Source organism: Pantherophis guttatus, chromosome 3 (assembly GCF_059756535.1).
Source record: "Pantherophis guttatus breed Tessera chromosome 3, ASM5975653v1, whole genome shotgun sequence".
Lineage (NCBI taxonomy): Eukaryota > Metazoa > Chordata > Lepidosauria > Squamata > Colubridae > Pantherophis > Pantherophis guttatus.
Window position 1 is genome coordinate 84,285,141 of NC_142065.1, and position 22,305 is coordinate 84,307,445.

At 36.3% G+C, this 22,305-nt stretch overlaps 1 protein-coding gene across 1 annotated transcript in view; it reads left to right on the top strand.

The window, feature by feature from the left end:
• DPYD (dihydropyrimidine dehydrogenase) overlaps nucleotides 1–22,305 on the top strand; it is a 584,219-nt gene that overhangs the window by 149,995 nt on the left and 411,919 nt on the right. The window contains exon 4 of the mRNA XM_034437263.3: nucleotides 6,352–6,439. Coding sequence (XP_034293154.2) covers nucleotides 6,352–6,439 — 88 coding nt within the window. The remainder of the gene's footprint in view (nucleotides 1–6,351; nucleotides 6,440–22,305) is intronic.

The following is a 22,305-nucleotide window of genomic DNA, read 5'->3' on the forward strand; positions in this document are numbered from 1 at the left end:
TTTAAATGATAATGCATTTCAGTTTGAAAGGCAGCAGAAGACATCAGAAGCATGAAGTTCAAATTGATAGAAATTTTTATTGAAAAAAGAATCATTGTCTGGAACAATTTACATAGGTTATAGGGTGGTGGGTTGTGGGTTTTTTTTTTTTTTTGGTAATTGTTGCATTTCTCTCCAAGTGTAAGAGCCATGCTTGTGATTTCTCACTATATCAATCATTTATAGCCATTTAGGTAATAATGTTCTGACATGCCTCTCCTACCGTCTTGTTTTATGCCATTTGCCCAGTTCCTTGGAATGCTGCACCTTTTGCTGTTTGGGAACAGTAAATGCACTCTGTAATATCTATTATGGCATGGTCAAAGGCTAATTTATTGTCAAATAGAAAAAATAGGTCAACACTAATGTCACTTGATGATCAAGCCCCCCTCCCCCCCCTCCGAAGTTTAATAAAACATCTCACCAGCATGCATCCTGCACAGCGGTTGATATTTTATTACAACTGCAGTACCTGGGCTGTAGCAGTGGTGTAATTACTGAGCTGTCAGAGTGATAAGTGGGATTAATGGCAGACTGATGCACTTTAGTCTGCAGAGTGCTCTGAGAATTGGAAGATGGTGTTGTTATAAGAGTCTGTCTATACTGGCATATTCGCAGCACTTCCAGCCCCCTCCCTTCCCAGCCAATGCCACAAATTCAGGCTTGCATTGCCCTGCCTCATTAACATTTGACATTTTCAACAGCTGTTATTTATGAGCCAGCTCCATAATAATAATAAAATAAAATATGGAGATGTATAGTGTTTGGTGAAAGATGCATAATGACGCCATTATACACGTGCCGTTGTGCAAAAAATGACTTCCTGGTCAATCTTGATTTGATCTTGTTTTGTTTTACCTTTCCTGGGTGAATCTAACAGGCAGTTGCTTTGAATGGTGATTAGTCTGGTAATGTCTTCCAAGCTGTCTACTTTGACATAATTATATTCCTCTTCTCCTTTGTTAGAGGAGCCAAAGAGGCTTACATATTGTTTTCTCATAAATTTGAACTTTAAAGTTGAACTTACCTATATTTTATTCAAAGGTAACTCTCACATAGAACCATATTCTTGTCTTGAATGTTACGGTACATCTACATTTTCTCAATTCTGTTTTGAATACCTTTTTAACCCCTCTCTTTCTCCAGTAAAGATTACTTTATGGATTAAATACTCTTCTTGAAAATAAGTTTAGCACCTTACATTCAACATCTGATTATAAATAACATGACATGATTATTATTTGGTAATCATAAGAATGGTCTGAATGTGGGAGATTGCAACTCATCACATCTTAAAAAGTATGAGTTGGTATTTTATGACATAGTATTCTACCTCTTTGCTTTTAGAAAATGCATGTTAATAACTGTAATACTTGAAGCAAGTAAAACAGAGCAATTCTACAGTTCCTACTTTTCAGATCAGTAGCTAAAATCTGGTACAAAAGGAAGGGATACTGATTTGCCTGAAGTCACCTCATGTATTTGTGTCTGACTCTAGTGCTCTGCCATTTTGCAAGAAGAAAAAAGATTAAAAAGAACAACAACAGAGGAATGCTTAGATCAGAGTAAAGTTTATTAAGAGCAAGGAATCTTATAGGTTTTTATTAAGTTCATAAAATGGGAATAAATTTGCATTCTTCTATAACCTTTTGAAGATTGATCATTTGTCCCTGATTGTTAAAGATGATTTAACAGAACCTGCTCATGTCATTTCTATGTGGCATGATTTATATTATTTCAAATATATCTTTTGGGTATGGGTCAGACTGGGGCAAATGAAAACAATATATCATAAACCATGATATCGGTATTATAGTTGGGGACCTTGCCCTATGATTTGAAGATGCCTGGTGCCCATATCCAATCTGTAGCTTTTCTGTTTTTCTTTTCAAAACGTGGCCATATGCTCCTTGTTTTTTAGCTGTTGTTATTCTAGTATGAAACTCCACTTGGGCCAACTCGGTTTTGAGGTAACCCAGACAGTCCCAAGTCTGGAAAAAATGAGGAGGTTTGGCCAGGTTATAGAACAATTATAGAAGTCCAACAATTTACGTAGCATTATATCGATGAATGGAGGTACAGACAAGGACATTAACCTTTGAATTAGAACGCCAGTGGCTGTGTTTCAGCACATGCGCCCAATTTGGTCCACACAGCCATAAGTATTACCACAAAGATAAAACTCTTCAAAAGTGTTGTTATACCAACTGCAATATATATATATTTGAGTACAACCATAATTAAAGGGTTAATTGTTTTCCAACAATGCTGCTTGAGAATCTTCTGCGTCTCATATCGTGACCACATCCCCAATGAAGAGATGCTACAAAGATTAGATTTAGAGCACCTATTGGGAACTGTGAATGAACGTCAAATGCAACTTGTTGGCCATATCTTATGTATGCCTAAAGACCGGCATCCAAAAATTGCACTATGCTGGATACCTCCTGGACGAGAGAGAAAATGAGGCCGGCCTCAGAAAACTTGGCGCCAAACACTTAAGGAAGTTCTTAAGATTAATAATGTTCCCTTTTTTAAAAAAACAAGTTTTATTAAATTTTTCTTTTACATACATGTTTTATGACCAGAGTATTGACTGGGTCACATCTTATACATCTTGTAACATAGTTATGTGTTAATTTTTTTATACTCTATTCCAATCTTCTTTTTTGTTTTTTCCAAATGCCATTTACATATTTCAATTTCTGCCATAACATTCTTTTCTCTATTTTTTAATCTTATCTTAATATCTTCTTAATACATAGTATATAAACAATCTCACCATCTGCCTTTCAAATCCTAATTTCTTAGCATTACTTCAATTAATTATCTTATTTCTACATTTATAAAATATGTTTCTCAAAATCCCCATCACACTTCTTGGCTATAAACAATGTACTTCATCTTATTCAATTCTTACATTGAAAACCTTTAACTTAATTGACCTTCCACATGTTATCTTAATCTCTACTTAGTACATAATAAGCAATATCACTATCCGCCCTTAATTCCTAATTTCTTATTATAGCATCAATTAATTATTTTATTTCATCATTTACAACATATTTTTCAAAATCCCCATCACACTTTTTAACATTTCAATTTTGTCTCTTGATTTCAGTTATTTTCATAATTGAACCAAATTACCACTTCATATTTCATCTGCTGTTCCATTTTACAGTAAACAATATACATCATCATATTTGCTCTTACATTCACAATTACTAATGTCAATACAGTTCCCTTAGATCTACTAATATAAACCTTATTTCCCTTCCTCCTTTCCACTATTCTTCCCCTTTTAACCATTTTCTCTTGGTCTCTCCAAAATTCTTAGTAATTTTCTCCCTGCATCCCATTCTCTTATCTTCTTTTTCTTTTTCTTTTCTTTTTATATTTATTTCTTTTCTCCTGAATCCTTTCTCTAACTTTTGAGTCTATTACTCGCATAATTCTCCACAAGCTTTTATCTAATCTTTTTCCATTTCCTTCTCTTCCCTTTGATTGATTCTTTTTTGGGGAATATTCCCCCCTATCCATTCTTTTTTTGTCACGGTAAATCCCAGTGTAATCATCTAACTTTTTACCTTCAATTCCTTTTCCTTCAATATTATTTTGTTTCTCATTTATATTATCTTTTTCCTGTTTTGTATGTTCTAACAAAGTTTCTGACTTTTTATTGCCCTTTAATGATTCACACATGTTTTTAAGCATCTCAATTAATTCCTCACATATCCAAGACTCCATATTGTCAATTTAAAAAATTATTGATATTTTAACTTATATTTAATTAAGTTTTAAATCCATGTAGTTTCTTTTTTATTTCCAGATAATATCCAGTTCAAATGTTTGTCCAATCCATTCCAATTTAAAGCTTTGTTGTTTTCCACCTCCTTTAAAAGTTGAGACCAGGCAGTTTAAAAAGAAACAAATACTCCTTAAAGTTTCTCACAGTTCTCTTAGTGATCAAGGTCACTGCTGTTATTTCCTTCAATTTTCAGGCCGATCGTTCTAGTGCTTTCTTTCCACCAGCAGATGTCTCTTTCCAATCCACCATTCTCAGAACAACAAATTATCAAGCTTACAAAAGTATTTTAAATCCACAGAGAAAATACTTTCTCTCAGCTTTCTTTTCCTTTTATTGTTTTTAATTTCTCTAAATTCAGTTTTAAATCCAGTTGTAAAATTTCCTTTCTTGGGCTTTAATATTTTGACCTCCTATTTGTTCTTCCTTCAAATATCAAAACTGTTAAAAATAATTCAAATCCTCATTAAAAGGTGCTTTGCCTTGGTTTCTTTCTTTTTTTTTTTTTTTGGTGTTAATTTTAATTTCTCCAAATCCAATTTTAAATCCAAATATAAAGTTTTATTTTTTGGGCTTTAGTACTTTAACTTCCTTTTTGTCCTTCTCCCTCCATTAAAATTTCCAAGTGCCATTTAGCTGCTTGTTTCCTCGCTGGGACACCTTTTAAAGTTTTTTTTTTTTAATTTCCTTTTTTACCTGTGAGGTGGCCAGTCACTCACTCAGTACCAGTACTCCATTCAGACACTGCTCCTGCACAAAATCTTATTCTGGTTGCCCCAGCTTCAAAGAGGTTGTTTTTAATGGCCGCCACCCCCGCCTCCAGTTCAAAGAGCTGCCTCCGACCTTTCGAGGAACTTGTCTGTTCCTATTGATCATCCGAGGTGCCTCTCCTTCACCGTCCCTACAGGACAGTTCCGGTCTGAAGACCTTCCGGACTGCGGTTTGTCTGGCTGAATTTTTGTGGGGCTCGTCGGAGCCTGCTATTTTCCAGTCAGTCTTGCCGCGATGCTTCCGGTTTACCCCTAGATTATTAATGTCCCTTGAGACAATGCCAAAGATGCTGTAAATGACTGAAACTGCTGGAGAACACCTGCTGGCAATGTGCTCTGCACATGACCTAATGACTCTAGTATGACCTCCTTTGATTGCAAGTTAAGCTAATTTAACATTACTGTAGATCAGGGGTGTCAAACCCGCGTCATGACGGTGGTGTCATGTGATGTATCAGGACTTTTTCTTCCTTTGCTAAATGGTGTGGGTATGGCCAGTGCCTGGCGCATCTAGCCCATGGCTGCGAGTTTGACAGCCCTGCTCTAGATTATCCAAATATATCAGGATTGCAAACCATAGCCTGAAATTGATTTATTTGGACATACTAGTAAACTACCCACTTGAGAAGAGGATTGCTGTAAGTGCAGAGCGTGTTCAAATGGCAATATACTTATAATCATTCATGTAGTGACCATTCAGTGTTACAACAGCACTGAAAAATGGAGCTTAAAACCAGTCCTCATATTTATATCCAACACAGCATCCCCATGGTCATGTGATCAAAATTTGGTCGCCGGGAATCCAGCATGTATTTACAATGGTTGCAGCATCCCGGAGTCCTATAATCGCCATTTATAGACTTCCCAGCCAGCTTCCAGCAAGCAAAATCAACTGGGAAAACTGGATTTGCTTATAGACTACATGATTCACAACTGCAGTGATTCACTTATCAACTGTGGCTAAATAGGTTGTAAAATTGGGTGCTTCAATAATCGTCTCACTATTCTGATTTGAATTGTGGTTGTTAAATTGAGGAGTACATGTATGACATGTATATATAAATAAGTAGACTGATTTTTTGTTGCTTTTTATCAGTTTTTAAACTACTGTTAGGCTGAATGCTAATATTTATGAAAGTTTTATACTGTGGAAATGTCCAGAATAGAATTAATAATTCTGAATTCAGTATATCTTGTTCTCTGTGTTAATATTAGATTTACTCTGTCCTCCTCTATTGGTATTTTATTTTGGTTCTATTGTGTTTTTATTGTTTTGATGGAATATACTCAAAAATGTTAAATATTAGGAGATAAAAAATACAAAAATGAAAGCATCATCCAGACTCTGCAAACTGGGTAGGGAATGCAGTGACTTAAAATCTGTTTTCTTAATGCTACATGTTGCTTTTGCCTATTTGAAATAAAAACTTTGCAGAAGAATGTCATCACATAATACAAATCATAACAAATATATGCACTGGGGAATTGTATTTTATGGGTGGCTTGCTTTTCACTTTCAAGATTTGAATGATCTGGGATCAGCTGCCTTGGTTTACCTGTCTGTGACATGGGGATAATAGCACTTACCCATGGGAACCTTTTTGAGTTTCTGCCCGAACAGTAGTGTATTATTAATTTTTAGATTGATTAGCTTCTGTCAGGTACATGGAAAAATTGTATGTTGTTGGCAGTGCTTTGTGCTCTAAGTCACTCTAACTCATTTACTTTCCTCCCCAGGTGCTTAAAGTGTGCAGATGCCCCCTGTCAGAAGAGCTGCCCAACTAATCTAGACATCAAGTCATTTATCACAAGTATTGCAAACAAGGTAAAAAAAAAAAAAAGGCAGAGGAAAAAGAAAGGCAGGAAGGAAAAAAAATGAAAGGTAAAAGCTGTGGTTGCTGCAATTGTTTTATATGATTGAATTACAGTCCTTATCTTTGTGTGTAGCTTAATGAAATAATGTTTGGAGCAGCTATTACAAAATTTAGCAGACTTTTCTTAATTGCATAATTATTCTTGCTACTTTCCTGTGGAGATACTGTATGCTAAATACATAGCTATTATATACATTGACTCTCAAATATCTTTTTATGGCTTTTGGTTTTAATATATCTTAACTGATATTGTTTTGTGTTTCGTGTGTTTGTGTGTGTGTATGCATGTGCGCATGTATGTATGCATGCTTATGTGTGTATACACATATATATACTTAGACATATTGTACTGTATTTACTATCTATTGCATATACTATAATTTCACTGTATAGGGAGATTTTTTTAAAGAATGGAACAGTTAGATACTAAGTGGTAGTAAGCAGCATCAATTTCAGTTATATGGATGGAGAGAAACTGATACAGAGAATATTGAATGGCACCTGGTTTTAACCTTGATTGTATGCCATACCAAATTATAATCTTTAGAGCTCTTTTCAATTTTGGATGTTTGCTCTGTAAGAATTGGATCCCAGAGGCTGAGAACCTGTAGTAACTTCTCTTTGAACTAGTTAATTCCAACTGACTTCTTTGAGTCAGTTGGAATTAACTAGTAGGATATATGCAGGAGAGGCTTTTTGAAGTTGAGAGAAAATTTCCATTAAATCCTGGTTTTCTGTCTCTCCAGATTGTGTTCACTTATGATATATATTTTTGTTAGATTTCTGATTATCTTTATTTCATAGCTTAAAGTGCACACTGTATTCCTTTCTCCATTATTATTCTCTGTGTTATTCACATAGAAAGATAATGTACTGTGCTGAGCTCAAAGATAACGCCTGACATACAGTTATATTGATAAACTTCCACAGATCAGTATAAGCAAGAACTTGGGTCATTATGATTCTAGTTCAGCCTTTTTCAATCAGTATACATCTTAGAATTCACCTGGCACTATGAGCATCTCTGGATGGGCAAGAGTAACAGATGACAAAATATTAATGACAATATCATTAGGTAAATCTTTTGACTTACATACTTTCATCAATTCTTGAGATGCAAGCATGTAATGGCAGCACTTGCATGATATTACTGAATGCAGGACATCATGTTGTTGCCATCACAGTTTGAGGGATCCAGATCAGTGGTGAAATCCAAATTTTTTTACTATTGGTTCTGTGGGCGTGGCTTGGTGGGAGTGGCATGGCATGGCATGGCTTGGTGGGCATGACTTGATAGGTGTGGCAGGGGAAGGATACTGCAAAATCCCCATTCCCTCCCCACTCCTGGGGAAGGATATTGCAAAATCTCCATTCCCACCCTACTCTGGGGCCAGCCAGAGGTGGTATTTGCCGGTTCTCCAAACTACTCAAAATTTCGGCTACCAGTTCTCCAGAACCTGCTGGATTTCATCCATGACCCACATGTTAATTTTCTCTGATAGAGCAAGGCATTCCCTAACCTTTGGATTCACTCTTTACACTTAGTAAATAGATGGGGAAAGATAATAATGCATATAAGACTGAAGCTTGGATCTTGGTAGGATCATGAGAGGATGTCATCTCTGCAGCCAATGCTATGATCTTGTTCTAAATTTCAGTTAGTCCTCAACTTACAACCATAATGGAGCATGGAATTTCCATCATAAATTATGATGGTCATAAGTCAAGGTACCCATGTAACCAAGCCGAATTTTATGCTCTCGTTTTTTGTGGTGGTCATTGTTAGGTGAACAGGGTAATTGTAAAGCAGATCAATGTATTCCTATGACTGGTTTGGGGGTTTTTTGCCAAAAACTGACCAAAAAAGCTGAAAACTGGCCAAAAAAAGTCATAATTTGTGGTCACAGGAATGATGCAACTGTCTGTAAAGGTGAGTTGGTTGCCAAGTGCCTGAAAAATGATCATGTGACCAGAACAGAGTTCCTAAGTAGCTTTTGGTGAGTGGTTGCTAAGTAACCAGTCGTTAAGTGATGACTACCTGTACTTCTTTCCATGATTGTCTTTAGAACAGGGGTGGGCAAATGTGGCCCTTTTACAACCTGTGGACTTCAACTCCCAGAATTCCTGAGACAGCTGTCTCAGGAATTCTGGGAGTTGAAGTCCACAGGTTGTAAAAGGGCCACATTTGCCCACCCCTGCTTTAGAACAAAAAAAATGATAGCTGAGGATTCAGTACCAGATCTTTCAAACCTGGAATATAATTTATGCCTTAAAGATTATATATTCAAAAAGATTATATATTCAAGAATATTGTACCAAATCAGTTCCTGCTATTTTAAGAGATTGACAATATTTATTTCAAAAAAATATGAAATTTTAATACATCAGTTCAATCAACTGAGAGAAGGGTGGGGATCGAGAAAACGTATCTCTATGATTTATGTCAAACAGGGGAGTTATAGAGTTGTATATGAAAAGAATTCTACTGTGGTTTCACATAGACTCAGTTTTAACACAACACAATACAGGAGGCTATATAAAGTATAGCCTTTACTTTGGAAAATGAGAAAGTGCCTTAAATTTTAATATTAATGGTTTTGATTTATCAGTACATTCCCCAGAGTCCTTTTTTTCTGGTATATAGTACATTTTAACTCAGGACCATAACACATCTGGTGGGAGCTTTTGCAGTAATGATGCTGTTAGTCTGTTAGGTACACAAGCTGTTTTGTTTATCACTTATTTATTTATTTATTTAATTTATATGCCTATGTATAATTTTGTATTAGTGTAATACCATGGAAGTATTACCATACCATAACGCATTGTAAGCTGCCCGAGTCTCCGGAGAAGGGCGGCATATAAATCAAATTAAAAAAAAAGTATTAACGAGTAGCCTTGTTCCCGCTCACATCCTGAGTGAGTAGCAGACTTCAGAGCTTGGAGAAAAAGCAATAACGTGGATGGGGCAGGAGATACCATGATGCATCCCCTGTATGTATTAACTGTCCACGTGCTAAGAAAGCACCAACCGTTTTAAAAAACAGACGTGGATGTGGGAGGTATAAGAAAGTACAGTGCTCAGATTCCTACTCCATGTTAGTGGCTTTATCATTTCTTCCTAAACAGGGTCTCCCGTGAAATAATAAAGAGTCGGTAGAACTCTCAGGTATTCATTTAAGCGGCTTTCATTATAACAATTTTTCCCCCCTTCTTCTTTTGCCAGAATATATAGCAAATGCATTCTTTTGTCAGGTATTTAAGAGCTTTATTGTATGGAGTGTGTTTTGCTGGAAAACTACTGTAGCAATCATAAAAGGTCAGGGATTCTTGTTCTCTAAAGCCTGAGGCGTTTCAGATATTTGCCGGGCGTGCACAATGTAGTCTCTTCTACATTGCATTTCCTGTAGATTTCAACTTGGCAAGAAAGGGGAGAATACTTTTCTAAGTGGAGAGGGTAATTGAATTGCCAGTCTCCGTGATTCATGCCTCGAAACTCTTTGAGAAAAAGATGCCACTCTATTGTAAATTAGTGCGATTCTGTACAGGCCAGGCCAAAACTTACTTTCATTCCGTTTCATGAAAGAGGATTACATCTCTACCTCCTAAAGGGTGAAGACTCCATTGGTGTGTCTTTCGAGGGGGGGGGAAGTGCAGTGGGGGTGTCTGCTAGTCAAGTTCACAAGTTGAACTCTATCTCAACAGATGAAACATACCTTTAGATGCCTCATCCTGTGCCTGGTGCTTTGGGCGGAGAGGAGAAAGACAACAAACAGAGTTTGCCCCAGTACAGATCATTTGCTACTAAAGATCAGATGTGTATAAAAGATTTTTCTGAGAAGCTTGAAGGGATCATAATTTATTCATGCTTTCACCAAGACAAATCTTGTTAAAAAGCAAATGTTTGCTCTGTTGTAAAAGGAAGGAAAAACACATGAAAGAATGCATGGCATCTATCTTCTTGTTTATTTCTCATTTGTATTAATAGGACTTGCCCTTAACATGCCAGAGGCTAATATTATCATATCTAAGGGTGCATCAATCCTGATATTCAGTTGCCATTGATGTGTGTGTTTTTTTTTTTTAAAAAGACCCTTTCTTAAGTTGCTGAAACAAATAGAAGCCCACATACTACTATTATTAAACTACAGTATATACTATTATCCAGGAGTGAAATGCTACCAGTTCGGGCCAGTTCGGCCAAACCGGTAGCGATGCTGGTGGGTGGTTCGGAGAACCGGTGGTGACAGCAGTGCGAGGCTCCACCCACCTGCCCGGCCGTCATTACTTCCTGATTTTAACCAGGAAGTAACCTGTTTTTTACCCTCTGCGAATGCGCAGAGGGTCCACGTGTGGCACATGCACTTCCAAACCAGTAGGGAAGGTAAGTAGATTTCACCCCTGCTATTTGTACCTCTATGCTACATTGAACAATTTCTACTACTAGTACTGTATATTACTATTGCTATTACACTATTATTAATATACAACAGAGTTTTAATTCTTACAGACTCTCAACTGTCTTTAAATATTCTCTTTCTTTCTCTCTCTCTCTCTCTCTCTCTCTCTCCCTCTCTCCCCCCCCCCCCGTCTCTTTCTGCCAATCTACATATCTATCTATCATTCAGTTTCAGGAAGATGATACCTATGGTGGTATTCTTGCTTTGCAACTAAATTTGAATTCTGAGGTTTCTGGACATAGGGAGAAAGGAAAGAAGAAAGGTGGAAGCCAGCATAAATAGGGTTTTGCAGATCCTGCATTTCCCCAAAATTGGTTGCAGAGAGAATATGAGAGACTGCAGAGAGGGTAGGAAGGGAAATCATCTTGCTTCTACTGAGAAACATTTCTGCCAGAAGAAAAATAATATTGGATTCCACCTGAAAAGCAGATTATATCGAAAGAAGGATCTTTCTTGCCATTGGTAAAATAAAGTATCTAGCTTTCCTATTTTGATATTTCTTTAAAAAAATATTTTCTGGGTTACTCATTTGCAGAGTTTTCATCTATTTTGAAAATGGTGAACCTGAGTGAAGCACAATCCATGGCATTTTATTTGTATTTAATGAATTTTCCAATAGATGGTCAGTTTTGTTTCTTTTTCAGATTTTTGCAAGCCTTTATGTCCAAATACATCATTCATCATGGTTATTATTCTACAATTTGAAAGTAACAAATAATGGTTAGATGAGATAATAATTAGGCAGTGGTCTTCCTTGTCCCCTTAGACTATAGTACAACATGTAACCTCTTTTGTAATAAATCCACACAACCTGAAATCCTAACTATGTCTGTTCAAATTTATGGATATGAAAGAATCATCTCACAAATTCCCAAATAGTAAATTTGAGCAATGTGCTCCCTCTGGATTTTGCAGATCATGATAATCAAAATTAACTACGTTAGTAAATGCTGAACAAAGGTAGCATTACAAACATAATAGATTATAATTATTTCTACTTGTTTTGCTGTAGACTAGAATTAATGTTCAACTAATGTGTACTATAGAGCTGGCAAGATTTGTAGACTTATGACATCCTTACCCAAACCAAACCAAAAAAAATCCCATTTATTTGAATGAATGGGATTAGCTTAATTTAAAAATATCCTAAAAGTACTTTTTGTGAGATTAATCATATGCACATGCATTTCCAGGTGTATTTTCCTCTAAGAATCATGTCTCTGCAGTCCAATATTTAATAATTTAATTTAATTTAATTTAATTTAATTTAATTTAATTTAATTTAATTTAATTTAATTTAATTTAATTTAATTTAATTTAATTTAATTTAATTTAATTTAATTTAATTTAATTTAATTAATTCAATTTATATGCCGCCCCTCTCCAAAGATTCAGGGCGGCTCACAATACATTTTAAAAAATCATTATAAAAAAACATTTAAAAATTAAAAACATTACAAACATGTAGTTTGTATTCTGTCTCTATTTATACTGTATAACTATCTGTCTAAATTGTTTATTAATATGCTTATTAAAGATTTTTACATATAAAAGATAAACATGAAAATATATGAAGGTATCTTGAAAAAAGATAAAAGTGCAAAGGACCATACAGATTGAAAAAGAAAAAAGAAAAATATATTTAAAAAACACCTACAGATCTTTAGAGCAGTTACAAACCAATTTAGGATCTTTTCTCCCTCTCCCTCTCCCTCCCTTTCTCCCTCTACATTATATTCTCTTCTGTCCCATATTCAACACTTTTAAATCAGCAAATCATTTTTTTATGATTTCAGCAAACAGAATTTATGGGTTTCCAGTCTTTTATCAAGGCTATATGTTATATAACCAATATTTAAAGTAAATAATTTGTGAGAAATGAAATTTTCATCATTGTCGTTGGACTTTTGCTGTGAAACTTGTGTAGTCAAGACACTGACATAATTTGCACTTTGTGTCAATGCTGGATAGATTTGGGCTCCTCAATTAAACATTATAAATACACATGTGACAAACTCTGAACGTTAATTAGGATGAAAGAAGATAAGATGGACTAAGCAGAAGAGAACAATAAATTGATAGAGTTCTTTATGGAAAATACACTTAGGGTGTTATTTAATTTGTCCCTTACCCATAGTAAGTATATGATAATTTTGGCATAAAGTCTGACAAATGTATCTTGTTTATCATTTCAAGACAGGTGGAAACTGTACACTTAGTTCTTTCAATCTTATGCATAGTTCCTTTCCCCCCTATCTTTTTTGTTTGTTTGTTTTTTGCTTAACATCTGTCATGAAAAGATTTCTGTCAGACCTAAAAATCTGCACGCTTTAGTAGGTTGTGTTTGGTTCATTACTCTTGAATGGATAGATTTTAATTTTCTTTATATATTTTTTCTTTCACTTACTGCAAATTTCATTATTGTTTGTTTCCTTCACCTATCCACCACTGTTATTTATCTGATTCCCATTTCAGAATCTCTCATATTTCAGTTCCCATCAGTGGTTAACTGTGGCAGCTAACTTGACTTTGTGGCTGAGGAAGGTGGGACTTGTAGTCCCAAATAAATCTGGGGCATCAGGTTGGAAAATGCTACTGTGGCTCCCGGTTAATGCTAACTTTTCATTTCATTCCCTCCTTTCATGCTCTCTTTGTCTCTCTTTTTATTTATTACAGCGCTTCCTTCTCTCTTCCCCTTCGCTCTGTTTTGTGTTTAATTCTATCATTTAAGATTTAAAATGTAATGAAACATAGACGTTAGACACAAGAGGGCCTGTTCTCAAAATGACAGCTCAAATTGTGCATGCAAATTGGAGACTGTGTGTGAAAGTCTGTACTCATTTGCACAAGCCATGCGCGCTCATGCATGCCATTTAAAACTGCTACATTTAATTTTAATAAGTGGGGCTTCAAGAAAATGTCTTTAATTTTAGAGGCAGGGTAGATGTCACCTACATGCCACTAAAAATTGTTGCCAAAAATCACCTGCCAGAGTTCAGAAGCAAAATGATACATGGAATCATTAACATGAAGAACTGATTTTAAAAAAAAAAAATAGAAAAAACTTACAGCTCCTATGCACTGAGTTATAATTACATAGAAATATGCATTTTAATTAACCTTTCTAGTCGGATTTCTGAGGCATGGGATTTTTTTTTTTTTTAAGTTGAGTTTTATTGAGGGTTTTTTTTTTCTCCCTGCTCATCTTGATCTTTTTCCAGGTCACTAAGTACAAATGCATTCAAGAGAAAAGTAAGGATGTTGTTAATGTATTTGAAATACTGACTTTTCTTAAGATGTCTATCAGTACTTAATGTACTAGGATGGCTGACAGCTGGTTTCGGTTGCCATAGTGTAATTATGTAGAATAGACTGTCTCTATGACACTGCTTCAATGAAAGAATATCTCGCATTCTAGATGACAAAGACTAAATGACATTACAAGAACCAGCATACGATTTTTTTTCTTTAGCTGTGTAAAACTATAGCACTGTTTTGATGACGCAAGTCAAATGATGTGATGTAAAGATCAATGGCTAAAATAAAATACATATTGATAGCCTGTCATAGTCTCCATTCATTTGTTCTACCTCTTCCTCTATTGTCAGGAAGCACGCGACTAGCAGCATGCTATCTAAAGTAAGGTTTAAGAACTCATTATTTTTAACTTCCAAATTTTATAGCAATAGCAATAGCACTTAGACTTATACACCGCTTCACAGTGCTTTACGGCCCTCCTTAAGCGGTTTACAGAGTCAGCATATTGCCCCCAACAATCTGGGTCCTCATTTTACTGACCTCGGAAGGATGGAAGGCTGAGTCAGCCTTGAGCTGGTGACATTCGAACTGCCAAATTGCTGGCAGCTGGCAGTCAGCAGAAGTAGCCTGCAGTATTGGATTCTAAACACTGCACCACCATGGCTCATAAGGCATTCATCATCTTCCTAAGTCTGATTAGTTAATTAATTAGTTAGGTTAATGCAGTCTCCTGGCATCCTCAAAGACAAATGCTTGTCACCTCAAGTTGTCCCTAACCATGGACTTGTTGGACTTGTTCCAAGTATAACCTTGCATTTCTTTTTAGTCCATCCATCCATCCACTCTATCCATTACCTTATCTTCTAGTTGCCTCAATTGTGGTCATTTGTTCCAGTGCGTAACTAATTGCAACTTGTGGTTGAAGTAAGTGACTGTCTGCTTTCAGGTCATTGCCTTGAGGAAGTAGTTTTTATTTGATGCACTACTACTACTACTACTACTACTATCATCCATACTTCAACAGTATCTGTCTTTTGTTGCTCATTCTTTCTCACCATCCAGCTTGCACAAGTTTATGTTATCACTGGAAAACCATAGCTTTAACTATCTTATATTTGTTGTCACGGAAATAACCTTATAGTTCATGATCTGGTATACGTCTTTCTTCACTATGATCAATTTCTTTATTATTCTAGCACATTGTCCATCTTTAACTATTCTTGAGACCAAGAAAACAAAACACTTCTTTTTTTTTTCCTTTCTGTTCCCACCCCCCTTTTCCTTCTTTTTTATTTTCTTGCACTTTTTACATTTTTATGTTTTAAAATATTTTTCTATACCATGTGGATTGTATTAGTTTTATCAGTATACTATAGTCTTCAATAGAATTATTAAGCAGCATAATCTCATTTCTTAAAGTATGTAATTGTCTAATTTAATGTATCTTATTCCTGCCCTAAATTCTTGTATACCTAAAATATTCAATTTAGACTTTTGTATTTTATTGTATTGTATTTTGGTTCAGGCTCTCCCATTCTAAAACAACTTTCCTTGAAGCTTTGGGTAGCCATGTGTCATCTCCTCCAAATTTACTTGTGAGTGCTTAGCATTGTTCTATGGTCACTAGAAGAGTGCTCTCTGGTCTAGGGTCATTATCTGACACCAGAATCTGTCCAAATATTTCAACATGTCAGACTTTATACAGGCCAGTAATGGAACTAAAATGCTGTCAGGGCAGAGATTCAAGAATATAGTAAAGCTCTGATAAGGTACTAGCAAAAGCTTTAATGAAGGAAATGGCTACTGAAAACTGGATTCAGCTTCCATGAATGTCAGTCCCCAAATTCAAATCCTATATGTCTTTTTCAGATCTTTAGCTCCTAAGGGACTAAAATCATAGAAATGATTGGCACTTGTACATTATTATTATAGCAGTCTGGTCTGGTCTTTGGCCCCTTGCTCTAGCCTTCCAATAGCCTTTTCCATGTAGTTTTCTTGTCAGCAGTACTGAAGTGATCTGCCCTGCCTGCAGTGATCCCATACCTAGTTATCTGCAAGCAACTTTAGCTAAATACAGTGGAGGTTTTTAGTAATAATGGTGGAGAAATAATTTGGTTTGCACTTTAAAATAATTTGGTCCAATTCAATCTAGCTGCATGATAAAATGCATTGGAAAGCATGTATATATAATTCAAGTACATATAAAGTGTACTTGACGTTAAATGCAAATATAGGTAAAATGCATTGTTTCTTTTTTTATTCCCAACACATTATGCAGACTTTGTCAGATGTTTTTAAAAAGAGATATATTACTGTAACAGAACAAATTTGTGCTTCTGCAAATTTGAAAGTTATAGAAGCCAAAACACAGTTTTTCCCATCCCTGTTCTGGAATAAGATATATGATATTGTAGTGCCAGCCCATAGTCTTGCCTTCCAACTTCAAAGAAAGCTGCATTGAATACCGTGTCATTTGTGTTTGAATATTGTACCTATCGATATTAAGCCATCTTTGCAAACAACGAGCCACACATTTTAGTTTATTAAACTGTAATTGAAGCCAGCATAGTTCTTTGCTTCTCTCTTTAAATGGTAAATAAGACAGAGGTAGTTTAATTTGATGTTTATATCTGGGATCACAGTTTATTGATTAGAAACTAGCCAAGGTTCTTTATGAATTTAAAATTAATTGTATATCATGATCATGATGATCATCATCATCTTAGCCATTGTCTATCCACCACAGGGTGAAAGCCTCTTCCGCATGTTTCCAACCAATAAGGTCCTGAGCTTTCTTTTGCCAATTGGGCCCACAATGCTTGCTGATGTCATTGATCTGTCTTGTTTTAGGTCTGTTTCGTGGATGCTTTTTGTCAAGTGGAATCCAAATTTTATATATTGACTTGTCAATGAGTAGAACATAATCTTAGGTTTGGATATCATTCACTGTTCTTCCCTCTTTAATGACAACCTGTAGAAATCAGTCTGCTATTTGTTAAGTCAGTTTATAGTTTTATGAACCATGTGGTTTAATAAAGTCTCCTTCAAAGTCTAAAAACGATAATGTGGGAAAAAAACTTCAGCAACTGGGTGCTCCAAAATAGGAATCTGCTTAATATCAGCACACTTTATTCAGTGTTGTCTGGACCTTCTTAGAGAGAAGACTTTGCCAGGACAATGATTTTGAGCTTTTTTGTGATTAAATCTTTGATCTTTGTGTGGATTAAATCTTTCATCTTTCCTGGATTAAACCAATATACTAGCAAGCGTGTGTGAGGAAGGGATAAAAATATGGTCCTTTGTTTGCAGTAGAAAGTAGGGATGGAGAATAGAATTGGGGACTATTTTGAAGACTTTTATTTCCAGCTCCTTCTCTTATTGTGTTCATGTATACTGTCCTAGAAGGAAAATTTCATTAAAATTAGATGGATTTACTTTTATGGAAAGACTGCTTTGGCCTCATTGATGGATAATGATAGGCATTCCTTCTATCCTAATTATGCAGAACACAACTTTAGTAATGAAGTCTAGAAGGCATTATATTGGGGGAGATTGCATTATGTATTTGAAAAAAAACCAACCTCCTGATCAGAAAATCTCTGCTGGGTGCAATACATAATATGTGCCGGAACCAGAGGAAAATCTAAATGGTAGGAGCATTTCCTGATAGAAAATGTAATTTCTTCTGGTCTAACAGTTATTGATCCAACATCTTTTAATAGGTTTTTCCAAGTAAAAACATTCTCATTTACATGCATATTATGTAATGCTTCCAAGTGATACATGCAAAGATCTGCCTCTGTCTGCTACCAATTATTGATGTCTGTTGAAGACTGGCTTCTATTCTTTTGGTTACCAATGCAGTACTTATTGACATTTTGATAAAGGGAAGCGCGAAACATCCTGTCCACTTAGATGCATGTTTTGCTGTGGAATTGCCCAACAGAAGGCATTTTGTAAACAAAGCATGAATAGGCATCTGTTAAATTAAAAACATTTACAAAGCATTCTAATATCTAAGGCTCTTTTCATTCATGAATAATGGTAAGAAGTGGACCTGTTTGAATAATTGTTAATTCATTTTTGGTCCTATCTTGCAGGCACAGGCTTGGAATCCTGCTGCTTACCTCAGTTAAATCTTCTTAGGAGGACCTGGCCCGTATTGAGAGGGCTGTGGTGCCTGTGCTAAGCCAGCTGACTGAATTCTTAATAAATAAGAATATGTCTCGCTTGGTCTTTCACAAGAGTTCAGAATTTCATAGTCGTTAACAGGAAGCAAAGCAAAGGGAATTAAAATTGAGGAAGAAAAGAGTGGCTGGTAGGAAGCTGGTTGTCGCTTCATCTCCTCTTGTCCAATGGAGTAAATAGATGCTTTTCAACTTCCCACTTTAGAGCTCAGATAGAATGAGTAGCCCAAACAGACTCAACTTTAAGCCTATAGAAGGACTAGAATCTGGGTCTCCCCTCTTTTAAGCAAGCACATTAACACTACTGGCATTCTCTTTCTGTCAAACATATGCACATTTATTTATTCATTAAATTTATATCTGCTCATCCAGGACTGAAATTCAGCAGGTTCTGACAGGTTCTGGAGAATCGGTAGTGGAAATTTTGAGCAGTTTGGAGAATCAGCAAATGCCACCTCTGGCTGGCCCCAGAGTGGGGCGGGAATGGAGATTTTGCAATATCCTTGCCCCAGGAGTGGGGTGGGAATGGAGATTTTGCAGTATCCTTCCCCTGCCATGCCCACCAAGCCACACTGTGCCCACCAAGCCACGCCCACAGAACCGGTTGCTCATCTCCTGGCAAGGAGGCTCTTTACTACAAAAAAGTAAAAAAGATAAATATACCATAAAAACAACTCACTAAAAAAAAACAACCCTGTATAAAAATGGATGGCACTGAGATGAGATCTTCTTATCTCATCAATCATCTTTATTGGTGGGTGCCCCCGGCAGAGCCCCCGGCCAACTGGCAAAACCAGGTTTTGATATTTTTCCAGAAGGCCAAAAGGATGAGAGCAGTTGTCACCTCCAGTGGTAGAGTGTTCCATAGGACGGGGGCCACAGAGGAAAAGGCTTTTGTCATTGATCCCAGCCACCAGAATTCTTTAGCAGATGGGGTCCATAGCAGGTGCCTTTCTGTGGGATGAATGGAGCGGGCGAGTCCCATTCAATTGCTGGTCTCATTAGTCCTATTTATATGCTTATATGTGCAGTTGCATAAAATAATAAGGAAGTGCATGGTAGATATGGTTGTAATGAATTTCAGTTCTTGTAAAAAAGTTATTCTTCTATTATTTCACACAAGCTAGCAAAAAACAAAACAAAACACAAAACCCCGAAGAAGATTTGGTTCACAGGCATAAAGACAACTGGTTAGTTCTTATATTGTTGTTTAGATTTTGCCTTTTAATTAATATTAATATCTTTCATTGTTTTCGTGATCTTTGAAATAATTTAAAAGTGCTAAAACATACCAGTCACAATGCAGTTCAGAATTCACTTGCTGTATTCTTCTTTAATTTGTTTGCTATATTATTCTTTAATAAAATGGTAGCTCATGATGCATACTTCCCAGTGGTTATATAGTCCATGTAAACTGTACATAATAGGTTTAAATGCAATGAATAATGCATCTTGGCATAAATTTAATCACAATAATAACCCAGTAACAGAGGAAAACATTCAACATTTGAATTTACATAATGGAAGAATTCTAATGAAGATGCCACACAAGTAAATTAGTACGTGAAAATTTGTCTTTTAACTGTTATATAATTAATTGGTTTTAACAGGAAAAAATAAGCACCTGTTGAATAGGTTGCAGAGAACATTCTATCAATGCATTAAAATGACTCCACATTTGCATCTGCTGATTTGGCATTTATAAGTAAATATCTTTTAAAATTTCAGCTTTAGTGTAAAAGACATCTGGTTTGATATTTCAACTTTCATCATGTACTAAAAGGCTCTAACATTCTGACAAATGAATTGAGTTATATCTTCATGCATTGCTTCCTTTAAAATGACAATATGTAACTTGATGGTTACCATCTAGATTAGCTAGGAATGTTAATGTAAGGCAGTTTTCAAGAATGATGGAACAAGGCCAGCCCACTCTCCATCTGTTTCTTTTTTTATCATTGTGCCCGAAGCTTTCAAAGCAACTTATCGCTTCACATATTTTAAAATTAATCTTTTCAACAAATATTTTGTCAAAGCTGCTTAATAATTTCTTCCAATTTTCTATTTGTCATAAGAGAGAGTGGACAATTGAATAGAATGTATCCATGAAGTATAAAAATGGAGAAGACTGCATGTGTATTTCTGGCTCTTTCTTTGTTTCCAGTAGTTGACCAGCTGTGAGTACAGCTGCTTCAAATAATCATAGATAACCAGTTATTTTCTTCCATAAATTTGGAATATTGATTTCTTACTGAACTCAAAATGTTTTCCTCAAACATATGATACTCATTCATTGCACCAGTCATACAGCATGTAGCTTGCCTTATTACAAGATTTGTTATCTCATATGTTTTCATGCAAGCTTCCACTTCTAATTTATCTGGTAGTTTCTATGATAGCAAGACTATTTTTCGTATTTTTCAGCCTGGTTTGTTTTCTTGTCTTGTTTATGATTTTTAAACCAGACTCTTCTGGCTTTTAATCTGATTAAACTTCTGACTGAAGCCAGGATCTTCCTGTTGAAACTGCTATAGGAGGGAAAAACTGAAGAAAGGATCTAGGGCTGTGATGGCGAACCTATAGCACGCGTGCCACAGGTGGCACGTGTAGCCATATCAGTGGGCATGTGAGCTCAGCTCCAGCGCGCATGCGCACACTGGCCAGCTGATTTTCGGGCCTTCTGGGCCCACCAGAAGTAGAGAAATGAGCTGTTTCCTGCCTCCGGAGGGCCTCAGGGGTGGGTGGATGGGGAAGGCCCATTTTTCTCTCTCCCCAGGCTCCAGACCTTTTCTAGGAACTTGGAGGGGGCAAAAACAGTCTCTCCCCCGGAGGCCTTCTGGAGGCCATAAACGGCCCATTTGCCAACTTCCGGTGGGATCAGAAGGCCCTTTTTTTTGCTCTCCCCAGGCTCCAGAACCTTTCTAGGAACCTGGGGAGGGCAAAAATGGCCTGTTTGCCAACTTCTGAAGGCACGCATGTGCGCTCCCCCCCCCCGCGCTCCCCCCTACTTCTGGCATGCAATGGCAAAAGGGTTAGTCATCACTGATCTAGGGCCTGTCAAGCACTGGGGAAATCAGGAAGTTCAGGCAGTTCAAATGAGTATAAAGATTTATTGCAAATTTAAGGCCTCTACAAGAATCTGGCCAACTGTCTTATTAAGAAAAATGAGTGGGAAATAAGAGAGGCATTCAACGTGGGCCGGAATTAGATCTCTTGCAGGTGCACAGGGACTCTTGACTTATGATGTGTTTGACCCCTCCCTTGGACTCAGCCTGGTCATCTCCTATAAGGCTACTGCTATCACTTCTCAAAGTCTATAGAGATTCTCAGTCATCCAGGTCATGGCTGTCCCAAAGGTGCTTTTTCCAAAAGGTAACTGAACTTTGTTTTTCCTTCACGATGTTTCATTTCTCATCCAAGAAGCTTCTTCAGGTCTAACTACTTCAGAAATGAAGAGGCTACTTGGATGAGAAGCGAAACATCTTCAAGGAAAAACAAAGAAAATCCAATTGCCTTTTGAAAAAGCATCTTTGGGGCACTTGTCAAAGTGAAATAAACATTTAAGCAAGTGTTTGAGGATTGAATGAAAGTGTAAGAAGCAATGGTTATTACTTAATATTTTGCTGTTAAAATTTTGATTGCCCAAAGGACAAGAGCCTTTTTGGTTTTTTAACAGAGCTTAATGATTGTAAGGAAATTGGCAGATTCAGGTAGAAAATGGAAGCCTTTAGCCCTCATGCTTGATTAGAGTTTTGTAAGCTATAGTGTATGTAGCATCTAATAGTCAACCAAACCCAAACTATTGTCAGAAGGTCTCTTAAACCATGAAGCATGGAGGCTGCAGAAATAGATGAGTAGGCTAAGCATTTGAAATAGCTCTTCAATTTTCCTCTTACATTTTTTCTCTTACAT